The sequence below is a fragment of the Taudactylus pleione genome, unplaced genomic scaffold (genome assembly GCF_031769625.1).
Source record: "Taudactylus pleione unplaced genomic scaffold, aTauple2 ptg000131l, whole genome shotgun sequence".
NCBI lineage: Eukaryota > Metazoa > Chordata > Amphibia > Anura > Myobatrachidae > Taudactylus > Taudactylus pleione.
The window spans coordinates 330,870-356,397 of NW_028284533.1; the positions used below are offsets into that span (position 1 = coordinate 330,870).

At 47.0% G+C, this 25,528-nt stretch overlaps 1 protein-coding gene across 1 annotated transcript in view; it reads right to left on the minus strand.

Moving 5' to 3' along the window:
• Window positions 1-6,011: 6,011 nt before the first annotated feature.
• The window catches only part of LOC148523472 (phospholipid-transporting ATPase ID-like), a gene marked incomplete at its 5' end in the record, with an annotated part of 59,881 nt that continues 40,364 nt past the window's right edge, over window positions 6,012-25,528 (minus strand). Inside the window, 5 exons of the mRNA XM_088473209.1 lie at window positions 6,012-12,171; window positions 19,949-20,079; window positions 20,518-20,656; window positions 20,873-21,118; window positions 21,478-21,561. Of these exons, the coding sequence (XP_088329335.1) occupies window positions 11,956-12,171; window positions 19,949-20,079; window positions 20,518-20,656; window positions 20,873-21,118; window positions 21,478-21,561 (816 nt within the window). The remainder of the gene's footprint in view (window positions 12,172-19,948; window positions 20,080-20,517; window positions 20,657-20,872; window positions 21,119-21,477; window positions 21,562-25,528) is intronic.

Sequence of the window (25,528 nt, forward strand, 5' to 3'; positions counted from 1 at the left end):
GTGCTTAGTGAGGTGGGCGGGGCTTGATGACACATGTTGCTCCATGTCACAATGTGGAAGGTACGTGCTCTCCAGGAGTATTACACTCTCAGGAGTTTGGGAGATCTCCCAGCACCTGTGAGAGCCCTGGGGTGAGGCGCTACTATACATCTGACACATGGAGGGAATGTTTTGCACCAATGGGAGAGAGGCACAACTAATTGGGCGCTGGAAAAACACACTCCAGATTACTTTCCTAACCTAAGGCACTATCTGTGTGGATTTTGTATGTACTCTCCATCTTTGGGTGTGTTTCCGCCCACGCTTTGAAAGCATACTGGCAGGTTAATTGGCTTCTGAAAAAAAAACATAACCGTGGTTTATATGTGTGTATGTGAATGTGTGTCCATGTGATAGGGAATGTAGATTGTAAGCTCCTCTGGGCAGGGACTGAGATGACAGACTGAAATATCCCCTGTGGAATATATCTGCGCTATGTAAAAACCTGTTAATAAATAAATATTGGTGCCTGTTGGCCGACATAAGGTAACAGTTGGATACTCTTCACCAACTGTTCCTCTAGCTCCTGTAGCTGGACAGGGGCGTCTAATGCATAATAACCCCCCAAAATAATAATAATTTGTGGAAGCCAGTTAACCAGTTTCCTCCAACAGTTATTTAAGGGCAGGAGAGAGAATTGGGTCCCCAGGCAGCGGAGGTTGGGAGGTGCACTGATGACCCCAAGTGTCATCTCAAGGTATTGCAAGAAGTAATAGGTACCCATACACAATAAGCTCCTGCACCCGCATAGGACCTGCGGACCCCTAGATGGCCAGATGGAGCTAGAAACAGGAGTCCTCGGGGTCCTGATATCACCTATTGCTGTGCTCATTTCCCTAGAGGTCAGACGCTGTCTGGACCAGAAATAATTAAAAACCCCAAGTATAAGATTCCTCTATTGAACTGTTTCATTATATTGTATTACGTTTGCTGTTTTTGTTTAATAAAGGATTAATTTGGTAATTTCAGACTTTCCTTTGTTGGTGGTGACCGCACAGCTGGACTTCATTCTTTCCTGGATCAGAAATAAGACTGGTAAATATATCTCATGTCTATCATGGCAAGAAATGTCCTAGGACAGAGGTTCCTAAAACGCTGTCCTCAAGGCTCCCCAACAGTTCAGGTGTTAGAGATATCCATGGTTGAGCATAGGTGACTTAATTAGTGCCTCAGGCAATTTGATTTAACCACCTGTGCTCAACCATGGATATCTCCAAAACCTGAACTGTTGGGGAGCCTTGAGGACCATGATTGGGAACCTCTGTCCTAGGAATACGAAGAGAGACGCTAATGATCCAAATAAATATGAGTGGGGTGAGAAAAAGGCTCAGCGGGGAAATGGTTAATGCAGTATGGAGTTTGGCTAATGCAGAGGTTCCCAATCACAGTCCTGAAGGCTCCCCAACAGTCCAGGTTTTAGAGATATCCATGGTTGAGCACAGGTGATTTAATTAGTACCTCAGTCAATATGATTTAACCACCTCTGGCTAAGGGCTGCTTGTCCACAATTACTGTTGATCAGTCTGTGGTTTACAATACGGCGGAGGGGGCTAATTCAGAGGTGGCCACAGCGGCGATGTGACATGAAAGCGGCCATTGTTTTCAGTCTGTGGAGCAGATGTACTAAGCTTTGGAAAGTGGTCAATTGGTGAGTGATAAACTACCAACCAATCAGCTCCTGTCATTTTTCAAACACAGGTCCCCGTTTACCAACGAAGGCAAATACCAGCGGAATTTTTCATTTAGTATCACTGTGATACTAACAAAAAATGTACTGGTATTTACCAATACTTATCCCTCCAGCGAGGTCCCGCGAAGTCCTCGGTGAGGTCCTCTGCTGGCCTAATGCTGCCAGCGACGGGGCTCCGGTGTTATGGGGACCCGGTAGTGCCTGGAAGACTTCGCTGAAGCCAGAAAGGCACCGCCGGGTCTCCATTGCCGGCAATGGGGACCACATCGCACTCGCCATCTAAAAGATGCCGATAGTGATGCTGTGACAAACATCGGTGATCTTAGATTACCGCTGTTTGTTAAATGCAGAAATGAGGACACAACCCCTTTAGCGAGCGCAAAAGGGGTTATGCTTCATTGGTAAATGGGGGCCAGAGCCTGTAACATGGCAGTTAGGAGCTGAGTGGCTGGTAGTTTATCACTTTCTAAAGCTTAGTACATCTCCCCCAATGTTTGGTCCGAGTCGCACTGTGCCCGCATTTAGATGGCTGCCCCAGGGGGACACCGAGCGAATTTGGACACACAGAGGCAATTTCATTGGGCGTTCCTGCAGGGTAACAGAAGGCGGCAAGCCAGGCGCAGGCATGTCGCGGTCACTGACTGCGTCTTCCTGAGGTTGCACTGATTTCGCTGGCCATGTTCAGCCGGACATTCTGCGCCTTCATAGCGCTGATGCAGTGTCCGTTGGTGTGACAGGCGGTGCGTCTTTAAACACCACAGTCTGTGGGTGTCTTTGTTCAAATCTCCTCGGCTGTGGCATTAGACTTCAGACGCGGTCACATCGGCATTAACGCATCACTCTGAAACAGGCCCGCTGTAACCTATTACTGTGTGCTGGTATATGTGATATGTACGTACAGACCTTTACCAACAAGCGTCCGTCCGGGCGACCATTTCATATCTTTCACCCAAAACTGCACAAAAACTGTTCTTTTATATCATTTAAGCCACTTAAAAAAAAACCTTGAAGTGTTTGTCAGTGCCCTTATCCTCCCAAAGTAGCATTGCAGTCATGGAGTCATCACTTTTTAATGGGGTTAGTGGGGCCATCACATCCAATGGAACCATTACTTCCAATAGAGACATTTAATGAGCCCATTACTTTAGTCATTTAAGGGGAGATGTATCAAACCTTGGAGAGAGGTAAAGTGGAGCCGTTGAACATGGCAACCAACAGGGGCGTAGAGAGCCGTGCCGGGCCCAGGTGAAAAGGGGGCGTGGCCCAATCGCGGGAGGCGTGGTCATGCCCCCTTGAACTTAAAAAAAATAAACAACCCTTGTGTGGCGCCGTGTGCTGGGGAGGGGGGCGCTGTGAGCCACTCAGCCCGGCGCAAAGCCAGGGGGGGCGCGATCAGTGTGATCGCTCCCCCCCCACAGGCATAGGAGACTGCTGTGATGGAGGGAGAAGGGATCGCGGGCATATAATACCCGCTCCCCCCCCCCTCTCGGCGCCCCTGGTAACCAACCAGCTTCTAACTGACATTTATCTAGAACAGTCTATAACATGACAGAAGCTGATTGGTCGCTTTGGGCAATCTCTACACTTTATCTCTCTCCAAGGCTTGAACCACCTCCCCCTTAATGAGCCCATTATTTTCAATGGAAAATATATATTCAGCGGGGAATTGCTGTTACTTTAAATAGTGCAGCATATGTGAGCGATGATCTAAATAGGAAATGTCATCTCACTTATTGCTCACACAGCGATGTGGCCGCCTGAAGACAAATGCCCCCTCCCCCTCCCCTCATATCATAGTCAGAAAGGAGTTTTCTTACATGATTTCATTTCAGTGGACTTGGTTCAGGATTTCAACATTCAATCCCTTTAAATACGATTGCATTATAATAACAATGATGCAGATGTTGTGCTCAAATACTGTATTTTGTGCAATCCTATTATCATATTCTGTAACTTCAAGTGTATATAATCAGCTGGTTCTTAAAATAAATATATGGTAACTGTCAAAAATATTAATTATACTTTTGCAATAGGGAATATTGCCTTAATCTAGTGACGGTTGTACCTACAGTTTTATTTGACAAAAATAAAATAAATTGATATACGTAGATATTAATAGCAACAGCGCCACCGTCTTGTGAGGAGAGCACATTACAATAGGAATTGTACTGGTCGAAAGCGAAGAATATTTTACACATGCACTAAGTGATACACAGCGTGCGTGTTTTATAATGTGTGTATTTATAATTGCATGTAATATTAATGTTATTACTGTTCTATTAAATGGGAAGTATTATTAAAGAATAAGATCACCCAGAACATTATGCACGCTTTTACCATGCTAGGTGACAATGCTATACAACTGTTAAGACTTGCTAAAACTGAGGCAGGGCATGCTGGGATATGTAGTCTCACAGCAGCACGGGGATCACAGGATAGAGATGTGCACAGATTCTATGAGGGTTTGTCAGAGGTCTACGGAGGTTTGTCAGAGGTCTACGGAGGTTTGTCAGAGGTCTACGGAGGTTTGTCAGAGGTCTACGGAGGTTTGTCAGAGGTCTACGGAGGTTTGTCAGAGGTCTACGGAGGTTTGTCAGAGGTCTACGAGGGTTTGTCAGAGGTCTACGAGGGTTTGTCAGAGGTCTATGAGGGTTTGTCAGAGGTCTACGAGGGTTTGTCAGAGGTCTATGAGGGTTTGTCACAGGTCTATAGAGGTTTGTCACAGGTCTATAGAGGTTTGTCACAGGTCTATAGAGGTTTGTCACAGGTCTATAGAGGTTTGTCACAGGTCTATGAGGGTTTGTCACAGGTCTATAGAGGTTTGTCACAGGTCTATGAGGGTTTGTCACAGGTCTATAGAGGTTTGTCACAGGTCTATAGAGGTTTGTCAGAGGTCCATGAGGGTTTGTCACAGGTCTATGGAGGTTTGTCAGAGGTCTATGAAGGTTTGTCACAGGTCTATGGAGGTTTGTCAGAGGTCCATGAGGGTTTGTCAGAGGTCTACGGAGGTTTGTCAGAGGTCTACGGAGGTTTGTCAGAGGTCTACGGAGGTTTGTCAGAGGTCTACGGAGGTTTGTCAGAGGTCTACGGAGGTTTGTCAGAGGTCTACGGAGGTTTGTCAGAGGTCTACGGAGGTTTGTCAGAGGTCTACGGAGGTTTGTCAGAGGTCTACGGAGGTTTGTCAGAGGTCTACGGAGGTTTGTCAGAGGTCTACGGAGGTTTGTCAGAGGTCTACGGAGGTTTGTCAGAGGTCTACGGAGGTTTGTCAGAGGTCTACGGAGGTTTGTCAGAGGTCTACGGAGGTTTGTCAGAGGTCTACGGAGGTTTGTCAGAGGTCTACGGAGGTTTGTCAGAGGTCTACGGAGGTTTGTCAGAGAGGTCTACGGAGGTTTGTCAGAGGTCTACGGAGGTTTGTCAGAGGTCTACGGAGGTTTGTCAGAGGTCTACGGAGGTTTGTCAGAGGTCTACGGAGGTTTGTCAGAGGTCTATGAGGGTTTGTCACAGGTCTATAGAGGTTTGTCACAGGTCTATAGAGGTTTGTCACAGGTCTATAGAGGTTTGTCACAGGTCTATAGAGGTTTGTCACAGGTCTATAGAGGTTTGTCACAGGTCTATAGAGGTTTGTCACAGGTCTATAGAGGTTTGTCACAGGTCTATAAGGGTTTGTCAGAGGTCTATAGAGGTTTGTCAGAGGTCTATAGAGGTTTGTCAGAGGTCTATGAGGGTTTGTCAGAGGTCTATAGAGGTTTGTCAGAGGTCTATAGAGGTTTGTCAGAGGTCTATAGAGGTTTGTCACAGGTCTATAGAGGTTTGTCAGAGGTCTATAGAGGTTTGTCACAGGTCTATAGAGGTTTGTCACAGGTCTATGAGGGTTTGTCACAGGTCTATAGAGGTTTGTCACAGGTCTATAGAGGTTTGTCAGAGGTCCATGAGGGTTTGTCACAGGTCTATGGAGGTTTGTCAGAGGTCTATGAAGGTTTGTCACAGGTCTATAGAGGTTTGTCAGAGGTCTATGAGGGTTTGTCACAGGTCTATAGAGGTTTGTCAGAGGTCTATGGAGGTTTGTCACAGGTCTATAGAGGTTTGTCAGAGGTCTATGGAGGTTTGTCAGAGGTCTATGGAGGTTTGTCAGAGGTCTATAGAGGTTTGCCAGAGGTCTATAGAGGTTTGCCAGAGGTCTATAGAGGTTTGCCAGAGGTCTATAGAGGTTTGTCAGAGGTACATACAAAACATACAATATAACATAAAACAATGCCATTGACACCAAATAATAAGACATTAAGAATATTAAGTCATTTATTTGTCTGTGAAAAACAGCTTTATACAATTATTACAAAGATAGGAAACAAATATATGACAGATAATGTTTTTTCAAGGTTAGTAAAACAAATTGTTGCAGAACGCACCACGGAAGTGGCCAATTTGTGGCCTGAACAAATATTTAGGCAAATCCATCCCGTAACGTGAGTGGGAATTATTACTTGCTTCCAAATGAAGCTATTGGTCACATTTTCTCGAATTTAATGCAGCCCACAAAATGGCTGCCTGTAAGTGCACTTTGTGACTGTTATTTATTTTAATATTCCTCTGTGCCCCAGATTGTACAGTAGACGTATGATGCAGCATGTTTAGTGCAATGGTTCTGCTGAACCCACTGGTAATAATGGGAGAGAAGGGGGGTCCCAGTAACCATACGGTGCACCTGCATTTATACCCCTGATATAAAATACAAGTGAGTTATCTCTCATCCAAAGGAATCAAATCATATTATGAATGTAGTTTGGGGAGGCAGCCATTTTGTGGTCTTTACCAGTCTCCATGGGATTGCAGTACGTATGAAATGATGAGGGTCCAGTGGTAACACAAAAACCCAGCACCTCAGTAATGTCCCCCATTCCTAATGCACCAATACATTTGGTCAAGCGCAGAAGGTTTCATTGACAGACTGGCTGAGCCCACAAAATGGCAGCCTCCAGGATGGGTAGGAAACCACCTAGTGATGCTCCTCTGATTATGGATGTTGGTCAGTCTGTTACACAGACCTCCAAATGTCACTGAAGAGGTTAAAGCATCCCATACTTTCAATGCCCAAATCCAGGAGCCAGGTGTTGGGCAGAGGATTGTCCTGTGTACCACTACCTTTAGCTGGTGATTAGAAGTAGATCACATGACACCAGAATTACAATAATTATCACAATGGCGTTCGGGTATTCCTGATTATTTTGGGAGAACATGAACTGTGCGCCATGTCCGGGGCTTACAAACCAGTTTTCATGGAAATCCTAGCAGGCCAGACCTTTAGGATATCCTTGTGCTAATTAGGGAGTGTGTTAGGTTTAACCATTGGGTTAGCTATAACAGTATTACCAGTAAGTGCTGGCCAGGCACTGAGATGACCGTATGATCTGATAACAAGAAATGATAAATAGCTGCTCCTGAATTACAAGTACATACGGAGGTGGTGTAAGGTTGGGCCGTGCAAACTAGTGCTGGGGGTTTCAGAGGTTTAGAAAACTCAATATATATATATAAATCCCCATGTGTTTAGCAGCAAGATGCATTAACTTCAGCTACAGAAGGGCTGTTCCAAACATTAGTTTATTATATATATATAAACCCTTCTCCCCAATGTGTCTTCATTTAACATCATTTTATTCCACATAGTGAAATTCTATTTTCTGACTAGTAAAATGGAGGAAGAGTCACGCGGCCAAAATCTGACTGAATAAAGGAGAAACCGGAATGCGAGCTGAAATAAGTTCCCAGAGAACGCAGAGAACGCCATGCGCTGACTTCTCACGGAGTGACTGGCTTTCCAGGGCAACAACTGTAACCATAGAAACAAGCAAGGGACAGCGCGTTTCCATGGTTACCGATGGTCAGTTATTCTCAGCAAGTTTGTTTTGAACTTTCAATAGACAATTTGAGGAAAAAGTCCTATATCAGGTATAAAGCTGCATACACACACACAACGATTCTGTTACCAACGATTTTATGAACGATTATCTGTCAGATTTTTTAAAGTGTAATGAACGATTTTTATGAACTACAAACGATTTTTGCATATTCCCTTAATGAAAATCGTTGAGTTGACAAGTCTGACTGAACTACAAACGTGAACGCGCATGAACGATTATCGTTCATCGTTTGACTCAGAAAGTGAACGATTTTTTCAAACGATTATCGTTAAACGATATTGTTTAACGATAATCAAAAAAAAAAATACTTGTGTGTGTATGCAGCTTTAGGAGTAATTGCAGTGAGTCTTAGCACCCAGCTAGCATGATGAGCACAATCAGTATTGCATGGAGGGCCTAATTCAGACCCACTCGCGAGCGCAGGACGCTCGCAGGCGGGTCGATGGTGCCGTAATGCGTATGCGCACAACGGAGGGAGCTCCGTTGTGTGCATGCGCGAGACCCGGCGAGCAACGGGGTAGCCGTCGCTCGGAGTCTCGCACCAAAGGGGGCGTGCTGTCGATGGTGACTGACAGCACGTCCCCTTTGGTGGGCGTGCCAGGGGCGTGGCTTCCACTGACATCAGTAGTGATGTCAGTGGGAGTGATTTTAGCTCTGATAGAACCAAAGTCACTCCAGGGCTTGCGGCAGCGAGACCCTACCGCAGGGTCTCGTCGCAAGCCCGATGGTCGCGATGGTCTTGACCATCGCGACCATCATCATGAACGCTCGCATAAGCTGTGGGTGGTAACCCATAGCTATGCGAGCGTCCAAGAGGCCTCTCCAAGTTGAGGTAGGAGGGCCCTGATTCAGAGTGAGTGCTCTGGTCAGAGCGTCCGGCTCTGAATCAGGCCCGGAGATCCCATATAAGGAGAAATATACAGCTATATACAGGTGCGTCTGTTTGAATAATGACAGTTAGGAGCTGATTGGCTGGAGCACAATTTATCATACGCAACAAGTTTTATCACTCTCTGGGGGTGACTCAATTCAACGCAAATTGAATTGCGCCGGGAGCAAGCTCCCAGAGCTATTCAATTCAGTGCGCTGTGCGGTCGGAGAATGACGGTTATCGTGCCTTAACAAGGGTGTTAAGGCGTGATAACCGGCATTCTCTGACCAAAGTGTAGAGCGCGCGGCTGTTAACTCTGCGCTGTGCAGAAAAACAGCTGCGCATCCGGCACTTTGGTCATATTTCTCCTCGCATCCCCAGGGGGGTGCGAGGAGAAATCCTTTGCGTTCCTAAACAGCGCATTGAATTGAATAGCTGCGGGAGCTCCGTCCTGTCACTATTCTACATCACGCTGAATTGAATTCCCCCCACTGTGAGTGATAAAACTCGTTGATAAATGAGGCCCTAATCCCTGTGCGGTTACAGCCGCAGCCCAGCGTCTTTAGTACACTGAGTGGTGTTTTGCTGCGTCTGCGATGCGACTAAGGGCCGTATTCAATTAGGTCCGAAAAGTCAGTTTCTGCGGAAAAGTATCGCTGGTGACGGTATGTCACCAGGCGAAAACTTATCCCCGTATTAAATTCCAAAGACTTTTCGCCGGTGCGGAAGCTCAATGCATTGGAATAGGCGTAAAAGATTCGCCTATGAAAACTGTCGATAAAGAGTGCAGTATTGGGGTTTTGGGGTGCAAAGTTACAGGAACCACCCAGCACGCTTGGGACAGTCCTCCAAAGGTAAACTGTGTAAAAAAAACTTTAAAGAATACTTAAGAACACCCCAAAAAATCACTTTGAAAAAGGAGGCGAAAAAGTACAAAGTTGGGGGACAAACCTAAAAACTAGCTAAATAGACTCCAGGGGGTTCCCCATGTACGCCCCAGGTGTTTTTAGGATTGCTGGTGTTTGCAGCAGGTGGATTTTTTAAGTTTTTTAAAACATCACTTTAAAATATACTAGCGCCCATTTTTATGTACCCCAAATTTGCTGGGACTACCTGCTAAACGCTATCCTTCACCACTTCCGCAAAGACGCTAATTAGCAGCTATTGAGATCATTTGAGTACCCCAAATACCTTCCAGCAGGGCTATTTGGGGGTATATATAGTGATCCCCAATGTCAGGGCATCTTTTGGGGGGTGTCAGGCCAATTTCCCCAAATCTGACAGCACTTTTTGGCAGGTCCGAATTCGCCGGGTCCCATTTTCGCCGATTTCTAATTGAATACGGGGATAAGCGGGGGCGAGCGCGATACTTTTTCGCATGGAAAACCAGCGATGTTGGTGAAAAGTCCGGACTACGAAAAGTACGGGACTTTCCCCACCTAATTGAATATGGCCCTAAGACGCAAAATGTAAAGAAAACTACAATACGCTGCTCCTCTCGGAGCGTCTCAGGGGCGCCGGGCATCTCGCTCCGTATGGCGTATAGACGCTAGGTGTACGAGGACACATCTGTAACTCTGTAGTCGTTATAACGATCTAATCGCATGGTCACAGTTCCTATAATAAAGGTTTGTCAGAGCCGCCCATGTTTTTGTGCTATATGTAGTGTATACTATACCTCCCTGTTTGGTACCCCCTGTCTATCGGCTGCAGGTAACGGGGGGGGGGGTTTCGGGAACGGATTCCCTCTTTGGCATATATACACAGAAGATGGGGCTTCTCACTTTAGTGTATTATTTTCCATTTTGCTCCTACGAATCCCAGCTCATGTAGGTCCTTATATATGGGGCCTGGTAATAACAGGAAAGCTTCCTATGACAGTAGGAATGTAGAGGAGACTCTAATGGCGCATACACCGTAGACGATATGAACAATACTGATATCGTTATCGTTCATCGCGTTCAATATTGTCCAGTGTGTATGCAAAACATCGTTAACGATGCACGCTCCCATGGATCGGTAACGATGTCTTTAATTGCCTGTACTTGCAGGGCACCCTGGCGATATCCTCAGATTCTGCAAGTACGGGGATGAGGGCGGCTGCCGTCACTGAATGATGTAGTTAACGACACTGAGCCCGGCAATGCAGGGGAAACACTTAACGATATGCTCCATGAATGATATCGGTAAGTTTCTATGCGGCTTTACTCTATAGAAGGCATGATGAAATCTCTCGGAGGTCTTAGGAGTCTATTTACTAAGCCTTGGGTGGAGATAAAGTGCACAGAGATAAAGTACCAGCCAACCAGCTCCTAACTGTCATTTTTCAAACACAGCCTGTGACATGGCAGTTAGGAGCTGATTGGCTGGTACTTTATTTCCATCCAAGGCTTAGTAAATAGACCCCTAATAGATCCTTTATATATGTCTCTGACTTGACTTTTCTTGCTAATTGACATCATTAAACACAGGATGGACATACGTGAGACATAAACAATATGGGCATCACCAGTTCTCCTCAGGAAAGCACCTCACATGTGGAATACCGCTAACGATGAGTGGATGAGACCCAGCGCTGTCAGGTTTTTCCACCCTCGCCGATTCTCTCCTGTTGATAATTTGTACAGTGCTTATAAAGAAAGTAAATATACACAAAAAGACTCGGAATCCCATTTGTGGTGATGTAGGTACACTGTATTCCCATTTGTGGTGATGTAGGTACACTGTATTCCCATTTGTGGTGACGTAGGTACACGGTATTCCCATTTGTGGTGACGTAGGTACACGGTATTCCCATTTGTGGTGATGTAGGTACACGGTATTCCCATTTGTGGTGACGTAGGTACACGGTATTCCCATTTGTGGTGATGTAGGTACACTGTATTCCCATTTGTGGTGATGTAGGTACACGGTATTCCCATTTGTGGTTACGTAGGTACAAGGTATTCCCATTTGTGGTGATGTAGGTACACGGTATTCCCATATGTGGTGACGTAGGTACACGGAATTCCTCCTCCTTTAATCTGGAGAATCATAATAATAATAAAACACGTAAAACGGTTTTCTGTAAAATCAGAAAGGCCACAGGTGAATCCAAGTGCAACGCAGGTTTAACGATATTTGAATTGAACTTAAATCCTGTAAAAGAGTCCTTTGGAGATTCGTAGCTCCCTGTGATATAGATTTGGCACAGATAAATAGTTCAGAAATTTAGTAAACAGCTGCTGCCCAACAACAGTCCCAGATCTAAGATGGCCGCCGCACGGCATCCAAATGGATGCTGCCAGGCTGTATGGCTCTGCGTCCAGTCTCTACCACCCGGAGGAGGCTTGGTCAGGGCAAAAGTTGGAAAGCAACCCACACTCCTTCTTTTGACCTGCCCCGGGGTGCGGACATTGACACTATCCTGGCTAGGCCTGCTGGTCTCCATTTTGCTTTTACTCGTAGCTCCGATTCCTCTCGTTGGGAGAAAACTTTCCTGTTTGGGGGAAGTGTAACTTGTTCCGGAAGTTCCTGCCTGATGTGATAAGGTCCCCATAGCCCTGTTGGTGGGAGAAGGCGTATCCAGAACGGCGGGAGCTGGTGCGACGGATCCGAGCTCTGCGCGGTGGGGGCACAGGGCGCTTTTTTGCTTCCCGGATTTTCCTGAGAATCTGGAGGTTAAAACAAATTTTGTGCTAATTACTTACAACTTTAATAGCAAGGTACAAGCAAACTTCACTAGCTAGCCTGATTATTACGGGAAATAGAGCGAGGAAAATGTCAGGAATGCAAAGATAAAAACAAGAGATATGGTAAGAACTTACCTTTGTTATCTCTGTTTCTACGAAGTCCATAGGGTCCACAGGGTTGACCTTGGGGGTATAGGTTGGGAACCAAATCCGGGCACCACGCAGTTAAAGCTTTTAGCTCCCAGGATGCACTTGGGTCCACTCTCCCTATAACCCCGCCCCCCAGCCAGAGGCACCTCAGATTGTAAGTAGCCAAAGGCCGGAGGAGGAGAGAAAAAGAGAGAGAAAACTGGAACACTCTAGAACCATACTCACAGAAAAGGAGACGGGAAGCCGGTGACCAGTAACACAGCCCATATGAAGCCAGGTGCGTCAGGGCGGGCGCCCTGTGGACCCTATGGACTTCGTAGAAACAGAGATAACAAAGGTAAGTTCTTACCATATCTCTTGTTTTCTACTTCAGGGTCCATAGGGGGTCCACAGGGTTGACCTTGGGGATGTCCCAAAGCAGTTCAACCAAGGGTGGGGACGCTCCTGTGCTGAGAGGAGAATCCGTCGCCAAAAAGGAAGCATCCTGAGAGGCAAAGGAAACCAATGCCTAGAACCTTAAAAAGGTATGGACAGAAGACCACGTGGACACCTAGTAAGGCAAAACAGCCGAGGCGCCACGACGAGCCGCCCACGAGGGTTACACGGCCCGAGAAAAAAACAAGCCTCAACGACAGAAATGCCCACCCCTGGGTAGGCCCCTGAGGAAGACATACGAGGCCATCCAGTCAACATTTCATTATAGGCCGGCCATCGTTTCCTGTTAAAACCAGAAACCGCAGACCACCAATAAGGAGTCCGCTTACCATAAGGAACTTGAACGGATCACATAAAGCCAAAGAGGCCGGACCACAGTCCATGAGGCCACAACAGCCGAGAGGACTGGGAACTGAATGGCCATACCATAAGTTCCAGAATAATATGGAACCTAAAAACCACTTTAAGAAGAAACACAGGGCGAGAGCAACTCACACCCTGACATGATGCCCTCCAGAAGAGGGAGCCACATGAGAACGCTCCCCATTCAGACACTCTCCTGGTTGATTTAAACACCCTGAGAGAGAGAGAGAGCTTAAACAATAGACCATGTAATGGCTATCACAACCAGCGGTTCCATTGACTGTCCCCGGAGGGAACAAAGAACCACTACTAACTCCCCAGGAGTCCCTAGGGAGGACAAGTGGAGACATAATCCAGAAAACACTCCAAAGGATGAACTGGATACCAGAGCGGAGCAATTCCATATCTTAACCATACCGACAGTGTAGAGATCCGCACTGTCAGGAAGGCCAGGCCAAGGGTGAAACCCAAGCCAGCTGGAAGGAATGCCAGAATATCTGGAAATCCTGGACACCGGAGGATCGTATCGACAGGTACGATACCATAAGAATTATGTATGCCACAGTCCGTGGCAGATCCCAGCAAAGTCTGGCCTATCTGCTCTAAACATCTCAATGAAGACAGAGCCAGGGAAGCCCGAGGACCACAGTAGGGGCGCAGTTAAAGACAAGCGATCCAGATCCAGGGAAAAACAAGGACCCTGAGACAACAGGTCCAGATAGTGAAGCAGTAGGAACGGAGCATCGAGGAGGAGACTCCGAAAATCTTAGTACCAGTGATGTCTGGGACGACCTGGAGCCCCCAGAAGGAAAGCCCCTCCGTCTCGAATTAAACTTCCGAAGACCTCGAGGAAGAAGGGAGACCGGAGGACACAGGTACACAAAGTGGAAGGACCACTTCACTGACAAAGAGTCACTGAAGGTAGCTTCAGTACTCCTAGAGCTGGACTGTAACACCGGTAATGTGTGATCGAGTCAGAAGGCCATGGGGATCAATCCCCTCAGGGAGGCCCCCTCTGCTCACCAGGAGTTGAAACCTCTCTTGGAGAAGAGACTAGTCCCCGGGATGCACGCCGTGACGGCTGAGGAAGCCCGCTTCCCAATGGAGAGCTCCGGGAATAAACACCGCAGAGTTGGCCAGGAGAAGACCCTTGGACTATGTCAGAATGGGTGACATTCCTAACATTGCCACCCAACTACCAGTGTTGCCTAGATGGAAGCCACTGTTGTGACACTGTCGGACTGAACCTATTCAGGTTTACCGTGACAAATGGGTTAGGCCAGAGTGAAAGTCCAAGACAGCTTAAAGTATCAACAAGGTAAGTGGCAGGGCAGAAGCGACAGACGTCCAACTGCCCCGAAATGAATGCGGACCAGACACTGTCTTTAGCAAAGAACACCCTGGACGAGATGGCCATAGCCACCCGGACAGAGACCAACTCGCCTCCGTAGAAAGTATCATCGTTCGAACAGCGATCCGATGGAAAAAACTCGATCCATCTGGAGGGGAGTCAATTATGGCAAGGCCTGGAATGGAACTGAGCACATTCCACCCTACCAAAAGGTAGACACTCTGGTAGACCGCGCATCACAAAGAGTAATGACATATGTCGACTGCGTAGATATCCGCACCCTCGAAGTTGAAGAGTGGAGATCTTGTCTTACGCCAGAAAAATTCTCAGATTCTGAGAATCCAGCAGTGCTCCCAGATGAAGAAAACCCTGTGAGGGATGCAGGGAGGACTTTTCTGTGACGAGAAGAAGCCCCGGTTATCCTGACCTGGCGGTGAAGTACCTTGGTGATCCTGCGAAAAGTAGGAGACCGTCCAGAGAAAGGAGCATTCGGATACACTGAACAGGTGAACTGTCAGAAAATCCATAAAGCTGGTAAACCCCGGTGGAGTTGAGGACAGCCCCAAAAGGCAGAGCCCGAAACTTACAAGTGTTGCTGTGGCACAGCAAACCTGAACCCATGCTGATGAGAGGGCTCTGTATGTACCCGTAGGTACGTATCCTGAATACTCGGATATACCATAAAATCCCCAGGTTCCAAACATCGGATGATGGAGCATGGACGATTCCACCTGAGTCAAGGCACCGTTGGAATCTGATTCAGGGATTTGAGACAGAGTATAGGCAAAGGAGGACCAGTCGGTCACCGCCCCAAAAAGAAAGTAGAACAACCAGTCCCTCACTGAGATAGTGAGGTTGGCCGAAATAGCTCTGCTTACCACAAAGACTGTATAGCTTTCTGGGATTGTAAGGCCCTGATCAGTTCTGAAGAAGGGCCCGTGTAACAATGCCTGTGAGGAGGCTGCATGAGCAATGAGAGGCCGTTGAGAATCAGTACCTCACTCTGGAAATTCCCCAGATGTAGACCTGTCCCGTCAGGCTGAGGGTATATCCTCAGGTGTAGAAACAGGGTCGTCCGGAAGTCCAGGACTGCTCGGTACTGGATATGGTGGCCCCCGTGGAGGCCGACAGCCTAGGAAAAAACAGGCCTTTAGGCTGACCCTGAGGACAAAAAGACTTAACAGAGTTAGTCCGAATGTAGTGGGAGTAGCTAAAGACGGTATCTCCCCATTAGTGATACTGCCAATGATGCAACGATCTTGTCAAGGTCAGGACCAAACAAGAACTTCCCCCTGGAAGGAGTGTGCACCTCTGCTTTCCCATAACGCAGCCATAGGGTACTGCGGCGGATACAGACGCCGCCGAAACCCTGAAAGTTAGAAGACCGGCATCCCATGAGGTAATCCCACATATGACCACTGCATATTTTGTGAGCGGCAAAAAGATATTTGAACCTCAGACGTGTTGGAGGGGAAAAACGTCACAAAAGCATCACCATGCGATGGCCATGGTAGGACGGGCAACAGGCCCTGAAAACGAGTACATTGATTTCAGGCAAAGTTACCACCTACGGATCCGTAAAATTCGTCCAGGCCGGGATGGGAGGCGTATTAATGCCTGTAACCCGATGATTAACATACAAATCCATCCCAGAAGGGTTACTTGTGAGGACCCTCAGGGAATGGGAAACAGGAGGCCTTTGTGACTCCTCGTATCTGGGGACAGCCAGACTCCCGCTATGAGATCCACCCGCTGGGCAGAAAACGGGAGATGTATGATACTGGTGCAGGATCGACATTCTCTATATCCAGAATGAGCCTGGCTACCAGCCCCAAAGCAGGGATAATAATACTTGAGATCGGCTCCCCCCATGTGAGAGGGAAAGAGCCGAATATACCATCCAGTTCACGGCAGAGCCACTGGTCAGTAACCACAGGGCGTATATCACGCCAATTAGTATTTCGTATAAAACGACATCCACCAGGGTGGCCGTTGTGGTAATCCCTGCAAGGGGAATGACAGACCGATGTGGTATCGGAGGTAATTCATGTACTGTGAAAAACCCCGGCGGGGAGCGACAGTCTGTTGCACAGGGGTAAATTGCAAGAAATTGCGAGATACCCCGAGTTCAAAAGGGCAGTATGGTGAAGTAACTCCAAGCGAGTGACGACAATGGGGCCCGCCCGGCGATCCTCAAAGGAGAGGATCCTGAGAAACAACGCCCTTTAAGGGGGTCGTGCAAGGGGCCCGGCACCAGATGGTGCCGCATACGTAAACCTTTCTGAGTTAAAATCCTCCGCACTAATTCCTGCAGGCTATGACTTGCAGGATAGCAATAATGGGTGCAGTATCGTGTGCAATCTCCTGGTCAGATATATCTGACTATCTTGACGGAAATATTAAGCAGCGCCATACCGGTCCTGACTGACGCTAAGATTAGCTGCAGGAACCCATTATCAGCGTACGCAACTCACAGTTCCATCTAAAATATGGCAACGTGCAGCACGCAACAGTATGTGACAAACCTCACAGATATTAACAAATATATATATATGTGAGGTCTCAGAACCACCCCAGGTACACCTGTATTAGGGCAGATAAAGAAAAGGGATAGATATACACTGACAGGTGAGAGAAAAAGCAGACAGTCAGCACTAGCATAAGTCACATACAATGCAGAAAAATATATATACATACATAAGCATGACATATAATATACTGCACAATGTCGCTACATTCAACTGCCCAGATTCAGTGTCTGGGAAGGCTATAGCGCTGTGTACACTCACCCAAAATGGCCAGGTACGCAGGGGGACTGGGCTCACTGACATCCTAAGAGTTCTGCAGCACCACAGAGAGAAAATGGCCGCTGGAGACCTCAGAAGAAGCGTGGCCCGCGGAGGAAGCAGCTCAGCGACGCCAGACTGTATTATTGAAAGGCGCGCTGAGCTGAGGGGAGGAGCCGCTAGACAGGGAAGGCTTCCTCCCCTGGCTAGCAATTAACCCCCCGGGATGCCGGCTCCCGCTGCCGCTATAATCCCTGGTGGGCTGTGGACACGCGGGGTATGCCTCCATGGAGGGGGAGCCCGCCGCCACCGCTAGCGCCTCCGGTCTGTCCCCAGAGACCGGAGGCATAAGGCTGCATGTACACGCGGGTCACCGCAAGCGGTGACCACGCGACTTACCTGTCCCCGTCGATCCGGCAGCAGCCCAGGGATTCCTCCAGAGCCCGGCTAGTACAGACTCTGGGGTCCCGCTGCGATCCCCAGATCTGTACTGGCGTCGCAGCGCCGGCGGGGTGTAGGAGCGGCAGCTCAGACGTCCATTGGACAGTCTGATGCTGCCGCTCTGAAGAGTAGTAAAAAAAAAAAAATAATAAAATAAAACTCTTTTAAGCTTAGGGGCTGCTAAGCAGCCCCCCTGCAGTAACGGTGACCCGACTCCGGCCGGGCACCAACTTAAACTGAGGTGCCTCTGGCTGGGGGGCGGGGTTATAGGGAGAGTGGACCCAAGTGCATCCTGGGAGCTAAAAGCTTTAACTGCGTGGTGCCCGGATTTGGTTCCCAACCTATACCCCCAAGGTCAACCCTGTGGACCCCCTATGGACCCTGAAGTAGAAAGTTGGAGTTTTGTACTTATGTTCCATACTTCTCTCCAAATCATGGGGACTCTGGAACTCTGGGGCACAGTAAGGGGTGTGAGGATCCGGGGCACAGTAAGGGGTGTGAGGATCCGGGGCACAGTAAGGGGTGTGAGGATCCGGGGCACAGTACGTGGGGTGAGGATCCGGGGCACAGTACGTGGGGTGAGGATCCGGGGCACAGTACGTGGGGTGAGGATCCGGGGCACAGTACGTGGTGTGAGGATCCGGGGCACAGTACGTGGTGTGAGGATCCGGGGCACAGTACGTGGTGTGAGGATCCGGGGCACAGTAAGTGGTGTGAGAATCCGGGGCACAGTAAGTGGTGTGAGAATCCGGGGCACAGTAAGTGGTGTGAGGATCCGGGGCACAGTAAGTGGTGTGAGGATCCGGGGCACAGTAAGTGGTGTGAGGTACCGGGGCACAGTAAGTGGTGTGAGGATCCGGGGCACAGTAAGTGGTGTGAGGATCCGGGGCACAGTAAGTGGTGTGAGGATCCGGGGCACAGTAAGTGGTGTGAGGATCCGGGGCACAGTAAGTGGTGTGAGGTTCCGGGGCACAGTAAGTGGTGTGAGGTTCCGGGGCGCAGTAAGTGGTGTGAGGTACCGGGGCACAGTAAGTGGTGTGAGGATCCGGGGCACAGTAAGTGGTGTGAGGATCCGGGGCACAGTAAGTGGTGTGAGGATCCGGGGCACAGTAAGTGGTGTGAGGATCCGGGGCACAGTAAGTGATGTGAGGTACCGGGGCACAGTAAGTGGTGTGAGGATCCGGGGCACAGTAAGTGGTGTGAGGATCCGGGGCACAGTAAGTGGTGTGAGGATCCGGGGCAAAGTAAGTGGTGTGAGGATCCGGGGCACAGTAAGTGGTGTGAGGATCCGGGGCACAGTAAGTGGTGTGAGGATCTGGGGCAAAGTAAGTGGTGTGAGGATCTGGGGCAAAGTAAGTGGTGTGAGGATCTGGGGCATAGTAAGTGGTGTGAGGATCCGGGGGAAGTGGTGTGAGGGGACGGGGCGCAGTAAGTGGTGTGAGGGGATGGGGCGCAGTAAGTGGTGTGAGGGGACGGGGCGCAGTAAGTGGTGTGAGGGGACGGGGCGCAGTAAGTGGTGTGAGGGGACGGGGCGCAGTAAGTGGTGTGAGGGGACGGGGCGCAGTAAGTGGTGTGAGGGGACGGGGCGCAGTAAGTGGTGTGAGGGGACGGGGCGCAGTAAGTGGTGTGAGGGGACGGGGCACAGTAAGTGGTGTGAGGTACCGGGGCGCAGTAAGTGGTGTGAGGTTCCGGGGCGCAGTAAGTGGTGTGAGGTACCGGGGCGCAGTAAGTGGTGTCAGGATCCGGGGCACAGTAAGTGGTGTCAGGATCCGGGGCACAGTAAGTGGTGTCAGGATCCGGGGCACAGTAAGTGGTGTCAGGATCCGGGGCACAGTAAGTGGTGTCAGGATCCGGGGCACAGTAAGTGGTGTCAGGATCCGGGGCACAGTAAGTGGTGTCAGGATCCGGGGCACAGTAAGTGGTGTCAGGATCCGGGGCACAGTAAGTGGTGTCAGGATCCGGGGCACAGTAAGTGGTGTCAGGATCCGGGGCACAGTACGTGGTGTGAGGATCCGGGGCACAGTACCGGGTGTGAGGATCCGGGGCACAGTAAGTGGTGTGAGGATCCTAGGCACAGTAAGTGGTGTGAGGTTCCGGGGCACAAAGCTCCTCAGTATAGGTTATCATAGACACATAATAAAGCAGATGGAAGCTACAGTAGAAAGTAAGGAGGGGGACAGAGCCCTGTATAAACCATATATATATTTCCCATAGGTTATCTGCACATTCCTACCTTGTCGCTGAAGGTGGGTCTGAGCTGGGATCTTAAGAACCGATAGGCTACTCCAGGCAGGACGCAGAGAACGGCGGTCAGGAAAATGGCAAGCCAGATACTGGGCTGGTTTAGAGTGTTCCGAGCTGACCCTGGAGGGGACACAGACAGGAAGTTCCTTAAATTCATTTTATTTTTTTTCCACTGAAAAAAGCAGAATTTGGAAACGACCAATATTGTACTATAGGAGAGACACTTAGTGACATTCATCACCGGAAAACAACAGAAGCTACTGCGGATTTACCTGTATGCAGCCATAGCTCTGCCCCAGGTGTTGTCTGGTGAGCGCCCGTCCCCAACAGCGCAGTAACCGCAGTGTGCACACCTATACACACCCGGTGAATTGGAAGCAATTGGGCACTTACAGAATGACTTTCCCCCCAATCACCGGGGACAGGCTGTGCGTATAACTACTAAACCACTATATACCCCCCCACAATACACGCTGGGGGGTGTAGGGTGAGGAATCCATCTTGTGCGGTCATTTAGCGAGGGGCCTTATTGGCTGTGCGCCGGGATGTTGCACTCACCGATAAAGGGGAAGGACGCGGTAAAGATGAGGTACATGCCATCACTGTACATGGTAAAAGTGATGGCGAAATACACGGCCATGCTGCCCCAGATGAAGAACTGGTTGACCGCCGTCCAGTACGTTGTGTCCAGGCCCATCTAGGGAGACAAAGTGATTTGAAGGTTTAGTAATATAACGCTGTCTTATTCCGCAGCGGCGGCCGTGGAATGACACACACGCAGCACCTCGTGGCTCCTAACCCAGAGGCGCACGAGGCATAGTGATAATACAGGCACCAGGGTACCCTGACACTTGTAGTTCCCCAACAGCTCGAGAGCTGAGGGTGGAGGCGTCGTTGTGACTTTCCCACTAACCTGCACAGAGACCACGAGCAGCAAGGAGGTCTGAGCCATCAAGGCAAAGGACTGGTAATCAGCTAGCGCTCTCCCGTCATCCCTCACCGTGTCGTACAGGGTGCCGTAAGGCACAAAATACAGAACGAGAGAACTGTACACCCCGTACAGCACACACTTCACAAACTCCTTGATGTTGAAGTAACGGTTATTCTGCCCGGGCTCATAGAGTTGAGGGTACTCCATACTCCAGCGGTCATCCACATCCTGGGGATGTAACACAGGTATTAATATAAACACACACACCTGCCTGCTGTTCTCCACGTGACCATTGGATGGCGATGGAGAGCTACGACAGGACCAGCAGCTGTCCCCTAGTCTCACCGATAGGAGGGTATAGTGTGGCTTCATGTGACAAGACATTATTATTACAATATTAATCTGTACACTATACTATTACAGCTGTGATGAACTAAACATCTCTTAGACTGCCTGGGCATGCTGAGATCTGTAGTCAGCCAACAGCTGTAATACCCCAGAGATGCTTTAGATAATAAGGCTATTGGACAATCCACAATTCCACTGTATTGTGTATGTATAAATGACAGTGTTCACCCATTACATACCTGATCAAAAAGACTCATCCCCAGCACAGGCAGCGAGGTGTAGACCAGATTATACAGGGTAATGAACCATTCATCATACACAGTCTATAAAGACAGAAGACAGACACGTAACAAACAGATGTGCGGCAATGCAGCAAAAGAGACACTAGATGGCAGCACTGAGCCACTGCAGGTGTGACAGTGAATTCAGATATTTAAATCCAATGTCAGGAATTTCTCTTTTATTATTAGTATTGTTATCATATATTTCTATGGCGCCACAAGGGTTCCTCAGCGCTTAACAAAGTACATATAATTGTGTAGAACAAGAGATCAGTGACTTACAGTACAAGCACAAGGTATATACACATTCCTGTAACAGCGATCACATCACTGAAATAAGCAGCAGGGTGGCAGAAGTCAGGGGTTACGGTGCTGTTGTAAGGAGACAGCAGAAGATGATGGTATAAGTAAGGGAAGGAAAATCACATAAGGGTAGAGGGCCCTGCTCGTGAGTGCTTACATTCTAAAGGGGAAGGGTAGACAGACAGGGGTGACACAGATGGGGGAGACAGTGAGAACCGGACAGTGGGTTAGGATGAGAGCTGGATGGCTTTGATGAAGTAGTGAGTCTTGAGAGTCTGTTTTACATTTCTACAGAGGTTGAGAGTCTGATGGGGGAGGGAGAGAGTTCCAGAGGCAGGGAGCAGCACATATATTCTATAGGAGACGATCACCAGGACACACCCTTATGCTACTGTAACATAAAGTGTGTGCAGGGAGACAAAGTGATTTGAAGGTTTAGTAATATAACGCTGTCTTCTTCCGCAGCGGCGGCCGTGGAATACTCAGTGTATAATAATAAGGCAGTACTAGTGTAATATAAGGTGTATGCAGTAATATGCAGTGTATAATAATAAGGCAGTACTAGTGTAACATAAGGTGTGTGCAGTAATACGCAGTGTATAATAATAAGGCAGTACTAGTGTAACATAAGGTGAATGCAGTAATACGCAGTGTATAATAATAAGGCAGTACTAGTGTAATATAAGGTGAATGCAGTAATACGCAGTGTATAATAATAAGGCAGTACTAGTGTAATATTAGGTGAATGCAGTAATACGCAGTGTATAATAATAAGGCAGTACTAGTGTAATATAAGGTGAATGCAGTAATACGCAGTGTATAATAATAAGGCAGTACTAGTGTAACATAAGGTGAATGCAGTAATACTCAGTGTATAATAATAAGGCAGTACTAGTGTAACATAAGGTGAATGCAGTCATACGCAGTGTATAATAATAAGGCAGTACTAGTGTAACATAAGGTGTATGCAGTAATACACAGTGTATAATAATAAGGCAGTACTAGTGTAATATAAGGTGAATGCAGTAATACGCAGTGTATAATAATAAGGCAGTACTAGTGTAACATAAGGTGTAAGCAGTAATACACAGTGTATAATAATAAGGCAGTACTAGGGTAATATAAGGTGAATGCAGTAATACGCAGTGTATAATAATAAGGCAGTACTAGTGTAACATAAGGTGAATGCAGTAATACGCAGTGTATAATAATAAGGCAGTACTAGTGTAACATAAGGTGTGTGCAGTAATACGCAGTGTATAATAATAAGGCAGTAATACGCAGTGTATAATAATAAGGCAGTACTAGTGTAACATAAGGTGTATGCAGTAATATGCCGTGTATAATAATAAGGCAGTACTGGTGTAACATAAGGTGTGTGCAGTAATACGCAGTGTATAATAAGGCAGTACACGTGTAAAATAAGGTGTATGCAGTAATATGCAGTGTATAATAATAAGGCAGTACTAGTGTAACAAAACGTGTGTGCAGTAATACGCAGTGTATAATAATAAGGCAGTAATACGCAGTGTATAATAATAAGGCAGTACTAGTGTAATATAAGGTGTATGCAGTAATATGCAGTGTATAATAATAAGGCAGTACTAGTGTAACAAAACGTGTGTGCAGTAATACGCAGTGTATAATAATAAGGCAGTGCTAGTGTAACATAAGGTGTGTGCAGTAATACGCAGTGTATAATAATAAGGCAGTACTAGTGTAACATAAGGTGTGTGCAGTAATATGCCGTGTATAATAATAAGGCAGTACTAGTGTAATATAAGGTGTGTGCAGTAATATGCCGTGTATAATAATAAGGCAGTACTAGTGTAACATAAGGTGTGTGCAGTAATACGTAGTGTATAATAATAAGGCAGTACTAGTGTAATATAAGGTGTGTGCAGTAATACGCAGTGTATTATAATAAGGCAGCACTAGTGTAATATAAGGTGTGTGCAGTAACACGCAGTGTATTATAATAAGGCAGCACTAGTGTAACATAAGGTGTATGCAGTAATACGCAGTGCATAATAATAAGGCAGTACTAGTGTAACATAAGGTGCGTGCAGTAATATGCCGTGTATAATAATAAGGCAGTAGTAGTGTAACATAAGGTGTGTGCAGTAAAGCGCAGTGTAAAATAATAAGGCAGTACTGGTGTAACATAAGGTGTGTGCAGTAATATGCCGTGTATAATAATAAGGCAGTAGTAGTGTAATATAAGGTGTGTGCAGTAAAGCGCAGTGTATAATAATAAGGCAGTACTGGTGTAACATAAGGTGTGTGCAGTAATATGCCGTGTATAATAATAAGGCAGTAGTAGTGTAACATAAGGTGTGTGCAGTAAAGCGCAGTGTATAATAATAAGGCAGTACTAGTGTAACATAAGGTGTGTGCAGTAATACGCAGTGTATAATAATAAGTCAGTACTAGTGTAACATAAGGTGTGTGCAGTAATACGCAGTGTATAATAATAAGGCAGTAGTAGTGTAACATAAGGTGTATGCAGTAATACGCAGTGTATAATAATAAGGCAGTACTAGTGTAACATAAGGTGTGTGCAATAATACGCAGTGTATAATAATAAGGCAGTAGTAGTGTAACATAAGGTGTATGCAGTAATACGTAGTGTATAATAATAAGGCAGTAATACGCAGTGTATAATAATAAGGCAGTACTAGTGTAACATAAGGTGCGTGCAGTAATACACAGTGTTTAATAATAAGGCAGTACTAGTGTAACATAAGGTGTGTGCAGTAATATGCCGTGTATAATAATAAGGCAGTACTAGTGTAACATAAGGTGTGTGCAGTAATATGCCGTGTATAATAATAAGGCAGTGCTAGTGTAACATAAGGTGTGTGCAGTAATACGCGGTGTATAATAATAAGGCAGTACTAGTGTAACAAAACGTGTGTGCAGTAATACGCAGTGTATAATAATAAGGCAGTACTAGTGTAACATAAGGTGTGTGCAGTAATACGCAGTGTATAATAATAAGGCAGTACTAGTGTAACATAAGGTGTGTGCAGTAATACGCAGTGTATAATAATAAGGCAGTACTAGTGTAATATAAGGTGTGTGCAGTAATATGCCGTGTATAATAATAAGGCAGTACTAGTGTAACATAAGGTGTGTGCAGTAATATGCCGTGTATAATAATAAGGCAGTACTAGTGTAACATAAGGTGTGTGCAGTAAGTCGCAGTCTATAATAATAAGGCAGTACTAGTGTAACATAAGGTGTATGCAGTAATACGCAGTGTATAATAATAATGCAGTAATACGCAGTGTATAATAATAAGGCAGTACTAGTGTAACATAAGGTGTATGCAGTAATACGCAGTGTATAATAATAAGGCAGTACTAGTGTAATATAAGGTGTGTGCAGTAATATGCAGTGTATAATAATAAGGCAGTACTACTGTAACATAAGGTGTGTGCAGTAATACGCAGTGTATAATATTAAGGCAGCACTAGTGTAATATAAGGTGTATGCAGTAATACGCAGTGTATAATAATAAGGCAGTAGTAGTGTAACATAAGGTGTATGCAGTAATACGCAGTGTATAATAAGGCAGTACTAGTGTAACATAAGGTGTATGCAGTAATACGCAGTGTATAATAATAATGCAGTAACACGCAGTGTATAATAATAAGGCAGTACTAGTGTAACATAAGGTGTATGCAGTAATACGCAGTGTATA